The sequence below is a fragment of the Ranitomeya variabilis genome, chromosome 2 (assembly GCF_051348905.1).
Source record: "Ranitomeya variabilis isolate aRanVar5 chromosome 2, aRanVar5.hap1, whole genome shotgun sequence".
In the NCBI taxonomy this organism is placed as follows: Eukaryota; Metazoa; Chordata; class Amphibia; order Anura; family Dendrobatidae; genus Ranitomeya; species Ranitomeya variabilis.
The window spans coordinates 453,498,246-453,516,504 of NC_135233.1; the positions used below are offsets into that span (position 1 = coordinate 453,498,246).

An 18,259-nucleotide genomic window follows, 5' to 3' on the forward strand; every position below is an offset into this window, starting at 1 on the left:
TCTGCTATTAGTCAGTGGGCCTCTCTTTGCTAAATATCTAGTTCATTCTTACGTTTGTCTTTTCTCCTTACCTCACCGTTATTATTTGTGGGGGGCTTGTATCCAACTTTTGGGGTCTTTTCTCTGGAGGCAAGAAAGGTCTATCTTTTCCCTTCTAGGGTTAGTTAGTTCTCCGGCTGGCGCGAGACGTCTAGAACCAACGTAGGCACGTTCCCCGGCTGCTGCTATTTGTGGTGCTAGGATTAGATATACGGTTAGCCCAGTTACCATTGCCCTATGAGCTGTTTTTTTATGTTTGCAGACTTGGTATGTACTTTTGAGACCCTCTGCCATTGGGGTCATAACAGTTGTCCAGTCCCACCAAAATTGGCCAGTTCAGAAAACTTTCATCTCTTATTTACAGTGGTCTTAAGGCGTAAAGGAGCATTGTAAGGCATTTCTATCTAAAGATAACTTAAGAGAGATGGTTATGAAAGAGCTTGTCCAGGACTGGTATAAAATAAGATAAGTCATCCTCACCAATTTCCTGCAACTCCTGTTCTGGCGCTGAATCGCTTCTGGCTGGTTTCTGCTTCCGGGTACCGATTCATCATACGGTAAATGGCCAGAAATGCCCATTTAGTCAATGAACTAACCTGCACAGGCCCGTGATTGGCTAAGCATTTTTTGTGTGTTACGATGGGACCAGGCAGCAAAGACTGGTAAGGAAGGGAATGGAGCGTTGTGTGATCGCTGAAAGCAAGTATCAATTCTATCCATAATTTTGACGTCTGATCCCTTATAAATCTATTATTTTAATGGTTGGACAATACCTTTAAATTACTGAAATCTCATGTACTCATCAGTAATTTACATGGAGAGATGTTACCATCTTGTTATCCCTAACCAGTGTTCCGTATTGCTTGCAAAGTATTATTAGGGTATGTGCACACAGTGTTTTTTTAGATCAAAATCGGTACGTTTTCTAGTAGAAACTGCGCAGAGAAAAGCTGCTCCTTTTCTGAAGAGTTTTTGGAGAAGTTGCGTTTTTAAGAGTTTTTTGCAGCATTTTAAAAGCGCCTTTTCCAGAAGTGTTTCGTGCTGACTTTAGTTCGAAACTTTTGCAAAGTAGTGACACACACGCTCTTTTTTTTTTACCCACCAGGCATTTATTAAAATCTGAAGTGGAAAAAACACTTAAAAGACTAAACATATGGCCTAAAAGTGGGTTTACAATAGATGTGAATAGGAAGAGCTTTTTGAGCATTTTTTTCAAGCAATTTTTTTCAAGCTACAAAAATCTCTGTACGCACTCTCAGTGAATAGTTTGAGTCGCTGAGGAACATAATTACTAGTGATGATCGGACACCGAAATGCTTTGAGTGGCTCATTACTCGAATTGAGCAGGTTGGATGGGTGCTATTTGAGCACCAAGTATGATGAAAGTCAATGGGAAACTTGAGCAATTTTCAGGAAGACCTTAACAGGAGGGTGGGGGGTTGGGGTGTGTGTGAAGATGTCTCTGTCAGGCCCGGGACTCGAGAATGGTACTCTACCACCTGCTATACTCAATCAACTAACGAGCGTACCCAATTCTCGATCGAGTATCGAGCAATGGAGAGAACACTCACTCATTACTAATAATTACATTTTCTACTTTTACAGCAATGTACTGGAGATTATAAAGTGTTCTTATAGCCAATATGATGATGTGTAAATTATACATTATAACTCACCTCTCTCGCATGTGTCCCCAAGGTATCCTGTCCCCACACAGTCACAGATAAAGCGGTTCCAGCCTTCCCTACATTGCCCTCCATTTCTACACGGGGAGTTAGTACAGTGCCGCTGGGTTTCTCGTGTACAGAAGGGAGCTACACCAGCAGCCCCCGATACCTCAGATAGCCTTCGAATGTCTCTGCTCTTGCCATCAACAAAAAGGTCCCGAATGCAACCAACGAATCCCAAGCCAAGGGAGGCCGTCCAGACCTCAGGGGGAAGCTGGAGATCTTCTCTTGGTTCCGGAAGACCTCCTAGGTACATTTCTCCATCTAGGTCAAGAATTTCACTATCACCTCCAACTTGGAAGGGGGTGTTTCTACTATTGACTGAGATAGATCCTGAGGAGAACAAAGTAAATGCTTTTTTTAGCGTGAGTTCAAAAAAAAAAAAAAAAAAGGAGTAAAGGCGAAGAGTACACAGCAAAAAACACATTAATAGTAATAGATTATTAAAAGTTTTATAAAGTTCTAATAAATAAATTTTACACTTTATACAGATAGCCATAGTGCTGCTGAATTTTTGTGTCCGCATTATGGCTGTTATTTTTGGCCAGACTACGCGTTTAAAGGGGTTTGTCGTCTATTACATATCACATCCACTGTAAAAAAAATCATTAAACATGAATAATACTTGCGGTTTATTTGCCATCCACCCATTCCAATAGTGATCAATTTAGATTTTTTTTTTGCACATCAGATTTTTTCCTCCCCGATTTCCAAAAACTATGACTTTTTTTTTTTTTTTCCACCAACATGACTATACAAAAGCTTAGCTTTAGTGGGACAAATTAAAATGATACAATTCACTTTACCATATAATGCACTGAAAAATGTAAAAAAACAAACAAGCCTTCTTTTATTGATGAAAAGTAAACAAAATCATAATTTCATATTTTTTTATTGCTTTCAATTATGTAAGAAATATTTTATTTTTTATAATTATTAGAAAAATTAGCTGGCAACATGATTCTTCAGGTCACTAGTTTTACAGCAAGTGCAAATTTATGTTTTTTTTTATATTTTAGTGATTTAGAAAAAGTGTTAAACTTTGAGAAAAAAAAATGTTTTGTGTCATTTTTTATTTTTTCATTGATAGAGTTGTGTGAGGGGTAGTTTTTTTGCGACATGAGTTGCAGTTTATATTGATATAATTTTTTTGCTTTGATTGGTAGAGGCGAGATGACCCCCCAAAAAACTCAATATTTGTGGTTTCATTTTTTTTTGCTTTACTGTGTTTAACATATGAGTTAAATGAGTATAGGTTTTGACAGATCGGACTCTTGTGGATATAGCGATACTAAATATATTAATTTTGTAATTTTTGCATTGGAAAATGGAGTGATTCAAACCTATGTTTTTTTTAAAAAAGGATATATATAATATATACTATATCAGTATATGGCTGTATAATACAGCTGATGATTGCCAGGTGTATTGTGGGCTCATCTCCATACATTGGCACCAAGCATGAGCCAAATATATACAGCAGATGTTGGGAAGGGATTAAAAATAATCCAGTGAAGAGTTATATTTTTCATAGATGGGGCAAAATGTGCAAGCCCATCTGTTTGCACATGCTCAGTCACTCTATCCATAGTCACTGTTCACTGCACAGCAGCCAGTAGAAATAGTTTTCTATTGGCTCCTCTGCAAAAAGCAAGGTATAACTATGCAGAGAACTAAAGAAAAGTCACTGAGCATGTGCAAACACCGATAGATACAACTGCATAGTGATATTCACTTTGAACACTAGGTGGCACCATATTATGTAAGAAAAACGTCCGGGACTCTTCACTGGATTATTTTCTCCACAGCATGAAAATTGTAAAAATGATTCACTCTTCTAAGCTTACTTATCCTAATACAAATAAAAACAATTATCACAGAAACCAAGAAAATGGTCATAGAACAGTAAATCAAATCATAAAAAGTATATTAAACACAAAACATAAAGGTTATGTAAGCAAGACTCTAGCATAGTTCAGTCATCAGATTGGACACGAATGGCGGATGTGTGGATTGCGGGAATGCAGCAGGTCCGGAAGTGGAGCAAGCTCAATAAAGTGCCACTGCCGTCTGTGTTTCCAGCCAACACCCTGGTCTAGCTACTGCCATCTGTGGTTCCTAGCCAACACCCTGGTCTAGTCACTGCCATCTGTGTTTCCCAGCCAACACCCTGGTCTAGCCACTGCCATCTGTGTTTCCCAGCCAACACCCTGGTCTAGCCACTGCCATCTGTGTTTCCCAGCCAACACCCTGGTCTAGCCACTGCCATCTGTGGTTCCCAGCCAACACCCTGGTCTAGCCACTGCCATCTGTGTTTCCCAGCCAACACCCTGGTCTAGCCACTGCCATCTGTGTTTCCCAGCCAACACCCTGGTCTAGCCACTGCCATCTGTGTTTCCCAGCCAATACCCTGGTCTAGCCACTGCCATCTGTGTTTCCCAGCTGACACCCTGGTCTAGCCACTGCCATCTGTGGTTCCTAGCCAACACCCTGGTCTAGCCACTGCCATCTGTGGTTCCTAGCCAACACCCTGGTCTAGCCACTGCCATCTGTGGTTCCCAGCCAACACCCTGGTCTAGCCACTGCCATCTGTGGTGCCCAGCCAATACCCTGGTCTAGCCACTGCCATCTGTGGTTCCTAGCCAACACCCTGGTCTAGCCACTGCCATCTGTGGTTCCCAGCCAACACCCTGGTCTAGCCACTGCCATCTGTGGTTCCCAGCCAACACCCTGGTCTAGCCACTGCCATCTGTGGTTCCCAGCCAATACCCTGGTCTAGCCACTGCCATCTGTGGTTCCTAGCCAACACCCTGGTCTAGCCACTGCCATCTGTGGTTCCCAGCCAACACCCTGGTCTAGCCACTGCCATCTGTGGTTCCCAGCCAACACCCTGGTGTAGCCACTGCCATCAGTTTTTTCCAGCCAACACCCTGGTCTAGCCACTGACATCTGTGGTTCCCAGCCAACACCCTGGTCTAGTCAATGCCATCTGTGTTTCCCAGCTGACACACTGGTCTAGCCACTGCCATCTGTGGTTCCCAGCTGACACCCTGGTCTAGCCATTGCCATGTGTGGTTCACAGCCAACACCCTGGTCCAGCCACTGCCATCTGTGGTTCCCAGCCAACACCCTGGTCTAGTCAATGCCATCTGTGTTTCCCAGCTGACACACTGGTCTAGCCACTGCCATCTGTGGTTCCCAGCCGACACCCTGGTCTAGCCATTGCCATGTGTGGTTCACAGCCAACACCCTGGTCTAGCCACTGCCATCTGTGGTTCCCAGCCAGCACCCTGGTCTAGTCAATGGCAGCTGTGTTTCCCAGCTGACACACTGGTCTAGCCACTACCATCTGTGGTTCCCAGCCGACACCCTGGTCTAGCCATTGCCATGTGTGGTTCACAGCCAACACCCTGGTCTAGCCACTGCCATCTGTGGTTCCCAGTCAACACCCTGATCTAGTCACTGCCATGTGTGTTTCCCAGCTGACACCCTGTTCTAGCCACTGCCATCTGTGGTTCACAGCAGACACCCTGGTCTAGCCACTGCCATGTGTGGTTCACAGCAGACACCCTGGTCTAGCCACTGCCATCTGTGGTTTACAGCTGACACCCTGGTCTAGTCACTGCCATCTGTGTTTCCCAGCCGACACCCTGGTCTAGCCACTGCCATCTGTGGTTTACAGCAGACACCCTGGTCTAGTCACTGCCATGTGTGTTTCCCCGCCGACACCCTGGTATAGCCATTGCCATCTGTGGTTCACAGCCAACACCCTGGTCTAGTCACTGCCATGTGTGTTTCCCAGCCGACACCCTGGTCTAGCCATTGCCATCTGTGGTTCACAGCCGACACCCTGGTCTAGCCACTGCCATGTGTGGTTCACAGCAGACACCCTGGTCTAGCCACTGCCATGTGTGGTTCACAGCAGACACCCTGGTCTAGCCATTGCCATGTGTGGTTCACAGCTAACACCATGGTCTAGCCACTGCCATCTGTGGTTCACAGCCAACACCCTGGTCTAGCCACTGCCATCTGTGTTTCTCAGTCAACACCCTGGTCTAGTCACTGCCATGTGTGTTTCCCAGCTGACACCCTGTTCTAGCCACTGCCGTCTGTGGTTCACAGCAAACACCCTGGTCTAGCCACTGCCATGTGTGGTTCACAGCCGACACCGTTGTCTAGCCACTGCCATCTGTGGTTTACAGCCGACACCCTGGTCTAATCACTGCCATGTGTGTTTCCCCGCCAACACCCTGGTATAGCCATTGCCATCTGTGGTTTACAGCCGACACCCTGGTCTAGCCATTGACATGTGTGGTTCCCAGCCAACACCCTGGTCTAGCCACTGCCATCTGTGTTTCCCAGCTGACACCCTGGTCTAGTCACTGCCATCTGTAGTTCCCAGCCGACACTCTGCTCTAGCCACTGCCATCTGTGGTTCCCAGCTGACACCCTGGTCTAGCCACTGCCATGTGTGATTCACAGCAGACACCCTGGTCTAGCCACTGCCATCTGTAGTTCCTAGCCAACACCCTGGTCTAGCCATTGACATGTGTGGTTCCCAGCCAACACCCTGGTCTAGCCACTGCCATCTGTGGTTCCTAGCCAACACCCTGGTCTAGCCATTGACATGTGTGGTTCCCAGCCAACACCCTGGTCTAGCCACTGCCATCTGTGTTTCCCAGCTGACACCCTGGTCTAGTCACTTCCATCTGTGTTTCCCAGCTGACACCCTGGTCTAGTCACTGCCATCTGTGGTTCCCAGCCGACACTCTGCTCTAGCCACTGCCATCTGTGGTTCCCAGCTGACACCCTGGTCTAGCCACTGCCATGTGTGATTCACAGCAGACACCCTGGTCTAGCCACTGCCATGTGTGGTTCACAGCAGACACCCTGGTCTATCCACTGCCATCTGTGGTTCCTAGCCAACACCATGGTCTAGCCACTGACATCTGTGTTTCCCAGCTGACACCCTGGTCTAGTCACTGCCATCTGTGGTTCCCAGCCAACACCCTGGTCTAGCCACTGCCATCTGTGTTTCCCAGCCAACATTCTGGTCCAGCCACTGCCATCTGTGGTTCCCAGCCAACACGCTGGTGTAGCCACTGCCATGTGTGGTTCACAGCAGACACCCTTGGTCTAGCCACTGCCATCTGTGGTTCACAGCAGACACCCTGGTCTAGCCACTGCCATGTGTGGTTCACAGCAGACACCCTGGTCTAGCCATTGCCATGTGTGGTTCACAGCCGACATCCTGGTCTAGCCACTGCCATCTGTGGTTTACAGCCGACACCCTGGTCTAGCCACTGCCATCTGTGTCTCCCAGCCAATACCCTGGTCTAGCCACTGCCATCTGTGTTTCCCAGCCGACACCCTGGTCTAGCCACTGCCATCTGTGGTTCCTAGCCAACACCCTGGTCTAGCCACTGCCATCTGTGGTTCCTAGCCAACACCCTGGTCTAGCCACTGCCATCTGTGGTTCCCAGCCAACACCCTGGTCTAGCCACTGCCATCTGTGGTTCCCAGCCAATACCCTGGTCTAGCCACTGCCATCTGTGGTTCCTAGCCAACACCCTGGTCTAGCCACTGCCATCTGTGGTTCCCAGCCAATACCCTGGTCTAGCCACTGCCATCTGTGGTTCCTAGCCAACACCCTGGTCTAGCCACTGCCATCTGTGGTTCCCAGCCAACACCCTGGTCTAGCCACTGCCATCTGTGGTTCCCAGCCAACACCCTGGTCTAGCCACTGCCATCAGTTTTTTCCAGCCAACACCCTGGTCTAGCCACTGACATCTGTTGTTCCCAGCCAACACCCTGGTCTAGTCAATGCCATCTGTGTTTCCCAGCTGACACACTGGTCTAGCCACTGCCATCTGTGGTTCCCAGCTGACACCCTGGTCTAGCCATTGCCATGTGTGGTTCACAGCCAACACCCTGGTCCAGCCACTGCCATCTGTGGTTCCCAGCCAACACCCTGGTCTAGTCAATGCCATCTGTGTTTCCCAGCTGACACACTGGTCTAGCCACTGCCATCTGTGGTTCCCAGCCGACACCCTGGTCTAGCCATTGCCATGTGTGGTTCACAGCCAACACCCTGGTCTAGCCACTGCCATCTGTGGTTCCCAGCCAGCACCCTGGTCTAGTCAATGCCATCTGTGTTTCCCAGCTGACACACTGGTCTAGCCTCTGCCATCTGTGGTTCCCAGCCGACACCCTGGTCTAGCCATTGCCATGTGTGGTTCACAGCCAACACCCTGGTCTAGCCACTGCCATCTGTGGTTCCCAGTCAACACCCTGATCTAGTCACTGCCATGTGTGTTTCCCAGCTGACACCCTGTTCTAGCCACTGCCATCTGTGGTTCACAGCAGACACCCTGGTCTAGCCACTGCCATGTGTGGTTCACAGCAGACACCCTGGTCTAGCCACTGCCATCTGTGGTTTACAGCTGACACCCTGGTCTAGTCACTGCCATCTGTGGTTCCCAGCCAACACCCTGGTCCAGCCACTGCCATCTGTGGTTCCCAGCCAACACCCTGGTCTAGCCACTGCCATCTGTGTTTCCCAGCCGACACCCTGGTCTAGCCACTGCCATCTGTGTTTCCCAGCCGACACCCTGGTCTAGCCACTGCCATCTGTGGTTTACAGCAGACACCCTGGTCTAGTCACTGCCATGTGTGTTTCCCCGCCGACACCCTGGTATAGCCATTGCCATCTGTGGTTCACAGCCAACACCCTGGTCTAGTCACTGCCATGTGTGTTTCCCAGCCGACACCCTGGTCTAGCCATTGCCATCTGTGGTTCACAGCCGACACCCTGGTCTAGCCACTGCCATGTGTGGTTCACAGCAGACACCCTGGTCTAGCCACTGCCATGTGTGGTTCACAGCAGACACCCTGGTCTAGCCATTGCCATGTGTGGTTCACAGCTAACACCATGGTCTAGCCACTGCCATCTGTGGTTCACAGCCAACACCCTGGTCTAGCCACTGCCATCTGTGTTTCTCAGTCAACACCCTGGTCTAGTCACTGCCATGTGTGTTTCCCAGCTGACACCCTGTTCTAGCCACTGCCGTCTGTGGTTCACAGCAAACACCCTGGTCTAGCCACTGCCATGTGTGGTTCACAGCCGACACCGTTGTCTAGCCACTGCCATCTGTGGTTTACAGCCGACACCCTGGTCTAATCACTGCCATGTGTGTTTCCCCGCCAACACCCTGGTATAGCCATTGCCATCTGTGGTTCACAGCCGACACCCTGGTCTAGCCATTGACATGTGTGGTTCCCAGCCAACACCCTGGTCTAGCCACTGCCATCTGTGTTTCCCAGCTGACACCCTGGTCTAGTCACTGCCATCTGTGGTTCCCAGCCGACACTCTGCTCTAGCCACTGCCATCTGTGGTTCCCAGCTGACACCCTGGTCTAGCCACTGCCATGTGTGATTCACAGCAGACACCCTGGTCTAGCCACTGCCATGTGTGGTTCACAGCAGACACCCTGGTCTAGCCACTGCCATCTGTGGTTCCCAGCCAACACCCTGGTCTAGCCACTGCCATGTGTGTTTCCCAGCTGACACCCTGTTCTAGCCACTGCCGTCTGTGGTTCACAGCAAACACCCTGGTCTAGCCACTGCCATGTGTGGTTCACAGCCGACACCGTTGTCTAGCCACTGCCATCTGTGGTTTACAGCCGACACCCTGGTCTAATCACTGCCATGTGTGTTTCCCCGCCAACACCCTGGTATAGCCATTGCCATCTGTGGTTCACAGCCGACACCCTGGTCTAGCCATTGACATGTGTGGTTCCCAGCCAACACCCTGGTCTAGCCACTGCCATCTGTGTTTCCCAGCTGACACCCTGGTCTAGTCACTGCCATCTGTGTTTCCCAGCTGACACCCTGGTCTAGTCACTTCCATCTGTGTTTCCCAGCTGACACCCTGGTCTAGTCACTGCCATCTGTGGTTCCCAGCCGACACTCTGCTCTAGCCACTGCCATCTGTGGTTCCCAGCTGACACCCTGGTCTAGCCACTGCCATGTGTGATTCACAGCAGACACCCTGGTCTAGCCACTGCCATGTGTGGTTCACAGCAGACACCCTGGTCTAGCCACTGCCATCTGTGGTTCCTAGCCAACACCCTGGTCTAGCCACTGACATCTGTGTTTCCCAGCTGACACCCTGGTCTAGTCACTGCCATCTGTGGTTCCCAGCCAACACCCTGGTCTAGCCACTGCCATCTGTGTTTCCCAGCCAACATTCTGGTCCAGCCACTGCCATCTGTGGTTCCCAGCCAACACCCTGGTGTAGCCACTGCCATGTGTGGTTCACAGCAGACACCCTTGGTCTAGCCACTGCCATCTGTGGTTCACAGCAGACACCCTGGTCTAGCCACTGCCATGTGTGGTTCACAGCAGACACCCTGGTCTAGCCATTGCCATGTGTGGTTCCCAGCCAGCACCCTGGTCCAGCCACTGCCATCTGTGGTTCCCAGCCAACACCCTGGTGTAGCCACTGCCATGTGTGGTTCACAGCAGACACCCTTGTCTAGCCACTGCCATCTGTGGTTTACAGCCGACACCCTGGTCTAGCCACTGCCATCTGTAGTTCCTAGCCAACACCCTGGTCTAGCCATTGACATGTGTGGTTCCCAGCCAACACCCTGGTCTAGCCACTGCCATCTGTGGTTCCTAGCCAACACCCTGGTCTAGCAAATTGACATGTGTGGTTCCCAGCCAACACCCTGGTCTAGCCACTGCCATCTGTGTTTCCCAGCTGACACCCTGGTCTAGTCACTTCCATCTGTGTTTCCCAGCTGACACCCTGGTCTAGTCACTGCCATCTGTGGTTCCCAGCCGACACTCTGCTCTAGCCACTGCCATCTGTGGTTCCCAGCTGACACCCTGGTCTAGCCACTGCCATGTGTGATTCACAGCAGACACCCTGGTCTAGCCACTGCCATGTGTGGTTCACAGCAGACACCCTGGTCTAGCCACTGCCATCTGTGGTTCCTAGCCAACACCCTGGTCTAGCCACTGACATCTGTGTTTCCCAGCTGACACCCTGGTCTAGTCACTGCCATCTGTGGTTCCCAGCCAACACCCTGGTCTAGCCACTGCCATCTGTGTTTCCCAGCCAACATTCTGGTCCAGCCACTGCCATCTGTGGTTCCCAGCCAACACCCTGGTGTAGCCACTGCCATGTGTGGTTCACAGCAGACACCCTTGGTCTAGCCACTGCCATCTGTGGTTCACAGCAGACACCCTGGTCTAGCCACTGCCATGTGTGGTTCACAGCAGACACCCTGGTCTAGCCATTGCCATGTGTGGTTCCCAGCCAGCACCCTGGTCTAGTCAATGCCATCTGTGTTTCCCAGCTGACACACTGGTCTAGCCACTGCCATCTGTGGTTCCCAGCCGACACCCTGGTCTAGCCATTGCCATGTGTGGTTTACAGCCGACACCCTGGTCTAGTCACTGCCATGTGTGTTTCCCCGCCGACACCCTGGTATAGCTATTGCCACCTGTGGTTCACAGCCGACACCCTGGTCTTGCCACTGCCATGTGTGCTTCACAGCAGACACCCTGGTCTAGCCACTGCCATCTGTGGTTCACAGCAGACACCCTGGTCTAGCCACTGCCATGTGTGGTTCACAGCAGACACCCTGGTCTAGCCACTGCCATGTGTGGTTCACAGCATACACCATGGTCTAGCCACTGCCATCTGTGTTTCCCAGTCAACCCCCTGGTCTACCCACTGCCATGTGTGGTTCACAGCAGACACCCTGGTCTAGCCACTGCCATGTGTGGTTCACAGCATACACCATGGTCTAGCCACTGCCATCTGTGTTTCCCAGTCAACCCCCTGGTCTACCCACTGCCATGTGTGGTTCACAGCAGACACCCTGGTCTAGCCACTGCCATCTGTTTCCCAGTCGACACCCTGGTCTAGCCACTGCCATCTGTGTTTCCCAGTCGACACTCTGGTCTAGTCACTGCCATCTGTTGGTCACAGCAGACACCCTGGTCTAGCCACTGCCATCGGCTTAACCTCTTGGTTCTAAATGGTCATGACTTTATGGGGACTAGGAAGCAACAGACGCCTAGGAGATGCCAGGTGAGGATGTTAGCCATGAAACTGAAGCCCGGCTGCAACAGAACTCCGGGCTAGAGGTCGGAACTGGCTACTCACAATATGTACTTACCGTATATTCTTTTTGCCTCAGAAGCAATATTATTCACCTTGCTTTTTTTTAATTAAAAGGCCACATTCACACATTCAGTATTTGGTCAGTATTTTGTAATCCAAAACCATTAGTGGATCAATCAGGGCAGCACGGTGGCTCAGTGGTTAGCACTGCAGCCTTGCAGCACTGGGGTCCTGGGTTCTAATCTCACCTTGGACAACATCTGCAAGGAGTTTGTATGTTCTCCCAGTGTTTGTGTGGGTTTCCTCCGGGTACTACAGTTTCCTCCAACACTTCAAAGACATACTGATAGGGAATTTAGATTGTGACCCCCATCGGGGACAGCGATGATAGTGTGTGAAAACTGTAAAACGCTGCGGAATATATATATATATATATATATATATATATATATATATATATATATATATATATAGATTATTATTAGCATCAATCAGAGGAAAAGTATAATAGAAGCACTCCTGGCTTTGGGTTACAAATACTAATGTAAGATACTGGCCAAATACTAAACGTGTGAACGTGACCAAAGCCCGATTTGATTATGGTACCCCCTTTTCCCTTTTTAGGGTAAGCGATTTTAATTAAGGCAGAGGTTGGCCATATATAGAGCCTTTTGTACCTCCCAAAAAAAAACCTTAATTTTGTAATAATCTTCTTACACTACAACCAACTAATAAATAATTCTGTTCTAGAATTTATTTTTTGCTTAGAAAGTACTGAATATTTTAGAGAATGACGTTAGTTTATTTTTATAGTGTTTAGTTCATCCAAAACCTTAGTTGTTTTTTTTTTCTGTTAGATAATACTTAACACAAACCTTTTCTGCCATCTCTTTGGATGTCGACATGGCACCACTCTCCATCATTGACCTTTTTGTGACTTCCTTTCACTTTAATTCCCCCAGAACCAAGATCAAGCAGGAGATACAATGTCCCCTCAAGTAACTCCACTGAAAAGTAATCTGCTTTTGGTGGTCTTTCTGGTCTTCCAGTGGTTACTGATCCTGGAACAGCAGCTGCCTGTCCACTACCAGTGCGTGGTCTCCCCTGGCTGAAAAGTAAAAGACCATTGGGCTCTGTGGTTCTAAAGTCAAAAGATATCGACCCGGCCTTCTTGGTCTCCCATCTAGGAAGGCGTAGAAAGGCTTCAGTAGCTTGAAATGTTACGGGATCCAAGGAAGGAACATTTTCGCACCGGAAGAGGAGGTCACCACTTAGCCGCATCTTTGAATCCCCATCGGCAGCAAGGCGAGACAGCTCTAGTTTAAAGTCATTGTTTTTGTACACAACCTAGTGTGAGAAAGAAGTAAAATACATCTTTATACCTAATTTTTAAAAGTGTAGACAGTGGAAGTCATTATGTCGTTTAGCACTGTACAATGAAAAACCACCAATTCTTCGATATTTCAGACAAGTTTTGAGAATTTTTGCCCATTTGGGCAAAGTGGGTATTGCTTAAGAAACTTATCCTAATACCATATGACAGACTTACTAAAATGTGTGCCATAAAACTGTTGTATATTGTAGCCGAGAGCTACAACCATGAGCTGGTTTAATGACAAATGGCTCAAATGGGCAGCAAATTTGTTAAGTGGCCCACACCTACATTGTAATGTAAGCACAAGGCTAGGGCCACATGATGACTTTCTGACTCGTGATATGTCGCTACTGCATCACAAAGCAGTAAAAGTGAATGAGGTTGCATTGTGAGTGTGACAAGTAGTAAAAAATCCAACTGGTTCTGATTTTTTGCTACTTGCTTGTCACAGTTATGGTACCCTATGGGATGCAATGTGACCCCATTCACTTGTATTGTACTGCAATGCAGCAGCGATACATAATCTTTGGCCACATTACCCATGATGTGGCCAAAGCCTAAGAACTACTTTGTTTTCTAGTTTTATTATTAATAAAGCTTAATGCTCGCGATCTTTTGAAGTTCGCAGCGGTCATGGACCGCTCCTGCCAGCGATTCACCCATTCTGATGTCAAATCAACAGAGCAGTTCCTTCTCTGCTGCTCTGCTCTGTCAATGTGCGTCACTGCCGACATAATGCTGATTGACAGCTGGTTCCCTACAGTTAGGGCAGGTGCAGACAAGTATATCTTCCTGTGAACGGCCCCATAGACTAACATTGGTCCAAGTGCGATCCGATCTTTTGTTGGATCACACTCGGACCAATGTTAGTCTATGGGGACGTGCACATGTCCAATTTTTCCCCCATAGAGACTGTCCAAGGCAACAATTGCTGCATGACCAAGTTTTGATACGATATTCAGATCGCACTTGGCCATGCAAGTCAACGAGTGAGTGGAAAATATCGGACTGCACTCGAATGACATCCCACTGACAGAATGGGATGTCTTCTCATCCGAGAGAATCAGATCACACTGTGATCACACTCGGGTCAGAGTTTGATCAGAGTGTCATTTACATAATTGTCCCAATTCTCTCAGATGAGAGAATATATGGCTATCGGCACCATTCCTTTGGCAGCCCCATCAACAGAGCAGAGAGGAAAAGAAGGAACTATTTTGTCGATGTGGCCTCACCAGAAGCAGAAGAATCACCGGCAAAAGCAGTCCGTAATTGCTCGAAGGCGAGAGAGATTATTGCAGGGCAGAGCACGCAGGTAGCTAGCCACTATGTGCCATAGGATAGGAAAATTATTCCCGGGTAACCCCTGTACGCCAAAGTTGAAGATAACTACTGTCTCATGGACAACAAGGAGAGCCGTGCAAACTTGGCTTGACCATCTACCCAGCTGCAGAAACAAGCAAATTTCAAGGCACTGGAAATTGATTAAAATGTCATCTTTTATTTATTCCATAAGGTTAAAAGACAAAAATAGTAGCAAAACAATGTAGCAATGTTTTGGCCATATGGTCTTTATAAGGAGAGATGAGAACAAAAAGCAACAGACTGAAACGTCGCTACTTTTTGCTTCTACGTTTGTCATTTAACCTGATGGAATAAAAAAAGTTGACAAAGTTCTAATCCATGTCTGGTGCTTTGGACACTACACATTTTTTATTGTTTCACAGTGTTTAATCATTATTATTATCATACTTACATCCTTAAGGCAGCCCATAAAGTTATTACTGACAGGAGACCCTGGGAGATCTGCCGTGTTCGGACTGCCACCAATATAAAAGAAGTCATCGCTCCCCAGCATGGTGTAGTCCTCTTGAGTGTACCCAGTTGAAGTGAGAATCCCGTCAACCGAAATGGTGACCTAGAAGTTGATTTGAATGGGTGGAAAGAAAGAGAGAGAGAGAGAGAGAGAAAGAAGAAGCCAAAAGAGCAGAGAAAGTGGGGAAGAATGGATAAAGAAAAGAGACAGATCCAAAAGGAAGAAAGTGGGGAAGTGGGAGAGGAGGGTAAAAAGACAAAAGTTAGGTGAAGGCAAAAAAAGCTGCTGATGTCTCACCATTTTCATGTCTGTTCTGTCTCTGAGGCAAGACCAGCTCTTCACCAAAGGTGGGAAGAAAGGGAAGCTATAGAGAGATTGATACAATATTGATAGAGTTTGAGAATTACTGAAAAAAAACCATTGGGGAAGGATCCAAGTGGACCATGAAAAATAGGTCTCAGAGAGTAAAGGGGTAAAAAAAAGAAGGGAGAAAATGGGGAGATCGGCGTAAAGAGAAGTGTGAGTTTTAGTGGAAATCCAGTGAAAGTGGCAAGGGAGTTTACTTGATCAGCTCCATAGAAGAGGTATGACTGAGGTTTGCATTAATGGACTTCGTTGACTTAATTGTCTATTTCATTCACTCTTGTTGCTGAAGGTTGTGTAAGCCGATAGTACCTCTACATGCTACGGGTTTAGATTTTTTTTTTGCTATATTTTAAATATGCGTTATATAATTTTTTTAAATGGTAATGCGTTAAGTACATTTTTATAATTTTATTTGTTTGAATCTTATGAGCTATACATAAGTAGTCAAAAATCTTAGCAATATCATTTGTTTTTATTTTACTAAACTTTATTTTCATTCCAACAGAGAGACTTAATTGGTTTCCACGTCTTCTATTTAGAAAAAAAAGAAAACCTAAAAGGCAGATTTTGCCTTTATATAGTCTTAAGGTACTAACCAATTGTTTGTTCTTTTTTTTTTTTAATAATAATAATCATTAGACCATATTATTTGTCCCTTTTTAATTATCTTTTTTTTTGTGCTTTTAGTTTATTTTTGTTTTTCTGAAGACTCGTGTCTTCATGTTTGCCATTTATTTATGGTAGTGAAAACAGCTTTATGGCTACGTCAAGGCTAAGTCCCCACAATAAGTATTTGGCGAGTTATTGATGTTGCAGATTTTCTGCACCATTTCTACATCCATTAAGTAAGATAGGTTAGTTGCTTTTTTTTTAAAAAAAATATGTGAAGTAAAAAACTCACCAAAAACTCATTGTGGGAATGTAGCCTTACGGAACCATTGGGGAGTGAACAGTTGACTGTAAATGTATCTAGGCCCAAAAAGGTTAGCTTCTTCCATATATCTTGACTGTATTGAAATCATTCTTAAAGGAGTTGCCTGGGACTTTAACAATGACATGCTTAACTGTAGGATAGGTCATCAATGTCTGATCGATGGGGGTGCACCACCCAATTAGGTGTTCACGGTGTCTGCGGTGGACAGGACTGGTCAGTAAAGGAGTCAGTCGACCGTGGCTCTGGCCAGGTACTGCACATCCAATCCCTAATGATTTGAATCAATGCTGGATGTCGCACCCCCACCGATCAGATATTGATGGCCTATCCTAAGGATATGCATCAATGTTAAAGTGTTGGACAACCCCTTTAAAAAAAGAAACAGGTTTCTGCTTCTCAATCTCAAGAAATCAGAAATAGAGACATAGATTCTAGCACGGTGTCACTTACTGGGCTTCTTGCTGTAGTTTTGATAAAATTTCTTTATCTCTGTTGCAGTTCTGCTAGTCTTCTCAATGATTTTCTCTGCCCACCCACTTACTGGCAGCTTTGTACATTTGTGCATATATATAGACAGCTGCCAATCAATTGTGAGGGGCAGGAATAGCATTAAAAGGGTTGTGCAGGCTTGATATAAAAGTCTGCAGTCATTCACCAGTGACTACAAACTTCTGAATCCTGACAGCATTCAGGGCGCATGCTGTTAGGATTCTTCGGTGTGGCCACTCAGAGTGGGCATTCACATAATCACATGTATTCGGTTTGCCTAGTTGCGGTCACATGCCAACTAGACGTGCAAGTCTTCTCTCAATAGAATTGCATTGCGAGAGGATGAGCACGTCTAGTTGGAATGTGAGCGAAAGTATGTATCAATTCAGAAGTTTGCAGTCAAATGGGGTGACGGCAGTCTTTTATCCCAAGCCTGGACAATTCCTTTAATATCAAGGACAACATAAAAGAGAGGACTAGCAGAGTTGCCATATATAGGACAGTGTTATCAAAAGAAGCTCAGCAAGTGACAATGCTGGATCAGGAATTCTGTACATTTTTAAAATGTAGTTAAATAGAAAAGATCTACTTAAATACACAAATATGAATAACAAATATCCAACACTAATGTATATACACCTCAATAACAACTATATTAAAACACATTCTCCCTCAGATAGGGAGAAAAAACGAGGTATCCACAAGATAATAAAATGTACAAAATTTATTAGAAAAACTATATGAAGATGAAATTTAGCAATGGATTCAAACAATACAGAAGAATCTCAATTAAAAACAAGCGGCAATGGGCAAAAATGAAAACGCAAACATTTCATAGCACCTGAAGTATACGGCTATTCCAATACACTCATGACCTTCTATATCCTAAAATTATTGCTGTAAACCTATAATGGCCTAGTGTTTTGGCTCTGGTTGAGCACTTTAAATATGTCTTTACAAATTATGACATGCAATTAGCACGTTTCCTAGGCTGATCTTAGGTGTATTTATTATAGGTACGCACCTTACCGCTCCAAAGAGTGATCATTTGATCTAATATGACAATTGATCTTTAGCACATTGCACTTTTTTGGGGGTTTTTGTACAATTTTTGTTTACACCTTGGATTGCAGTCTTGTCGGCTTTTTTCCTGATCCCTTAGTCAATTCCGTGTTGCTGTTAGTTCACATGTTTCCTAGGTCATTATAGGTTTACAGCAATAATTTTAGGATATTGAAGGTCATGAGTGTATTGGAATAGCCGTATACTTCAGGTGCTATGAAATGTTTGCGTTTTCATTTTTGCCCATTGCCGCTTGTTTTTAATTGAGATTCCTCTGTATTGTTTGAATCCATTGCTAAATTTCATGTTCAT

At 46.6% G+C, this 18,259-nt stretch overlaps 1 protein-coding gene across 21 annotated transcripts in view; it reads right to left on the reverse strand.

Moving 5' to 3' along the window:
• Nucleotides 1-18,259, reverse strand: part of NRXN2 (neurexin 2) — an 845,479-nt gene that overhangs the window by 427,585 nt on the left and 399,635 nt on the right. For all 21 annotated transcript variants that reach the window (XM_077287299.1, XM_077287320.1, XM_077287316.1 and 18 more), the window contains 3 exons: nt 15,037-15,198; nt 12,781-13,252; nt 1,716-2,099 (listed from right to left, as the gene is read on the reverse strand). In XM_077287299.1, the coding sequence (XP_077143414.1) occupies nt 1,716-2,099; nt 12,781-13,252; nt 15,037-15,198 (1,018 nt within the window). The remainder of the gene's footprint in view (nt 1-1,715; nt 2,100-12,780; nt 13,253-15,036; nt 15,199-18,259) is intronic.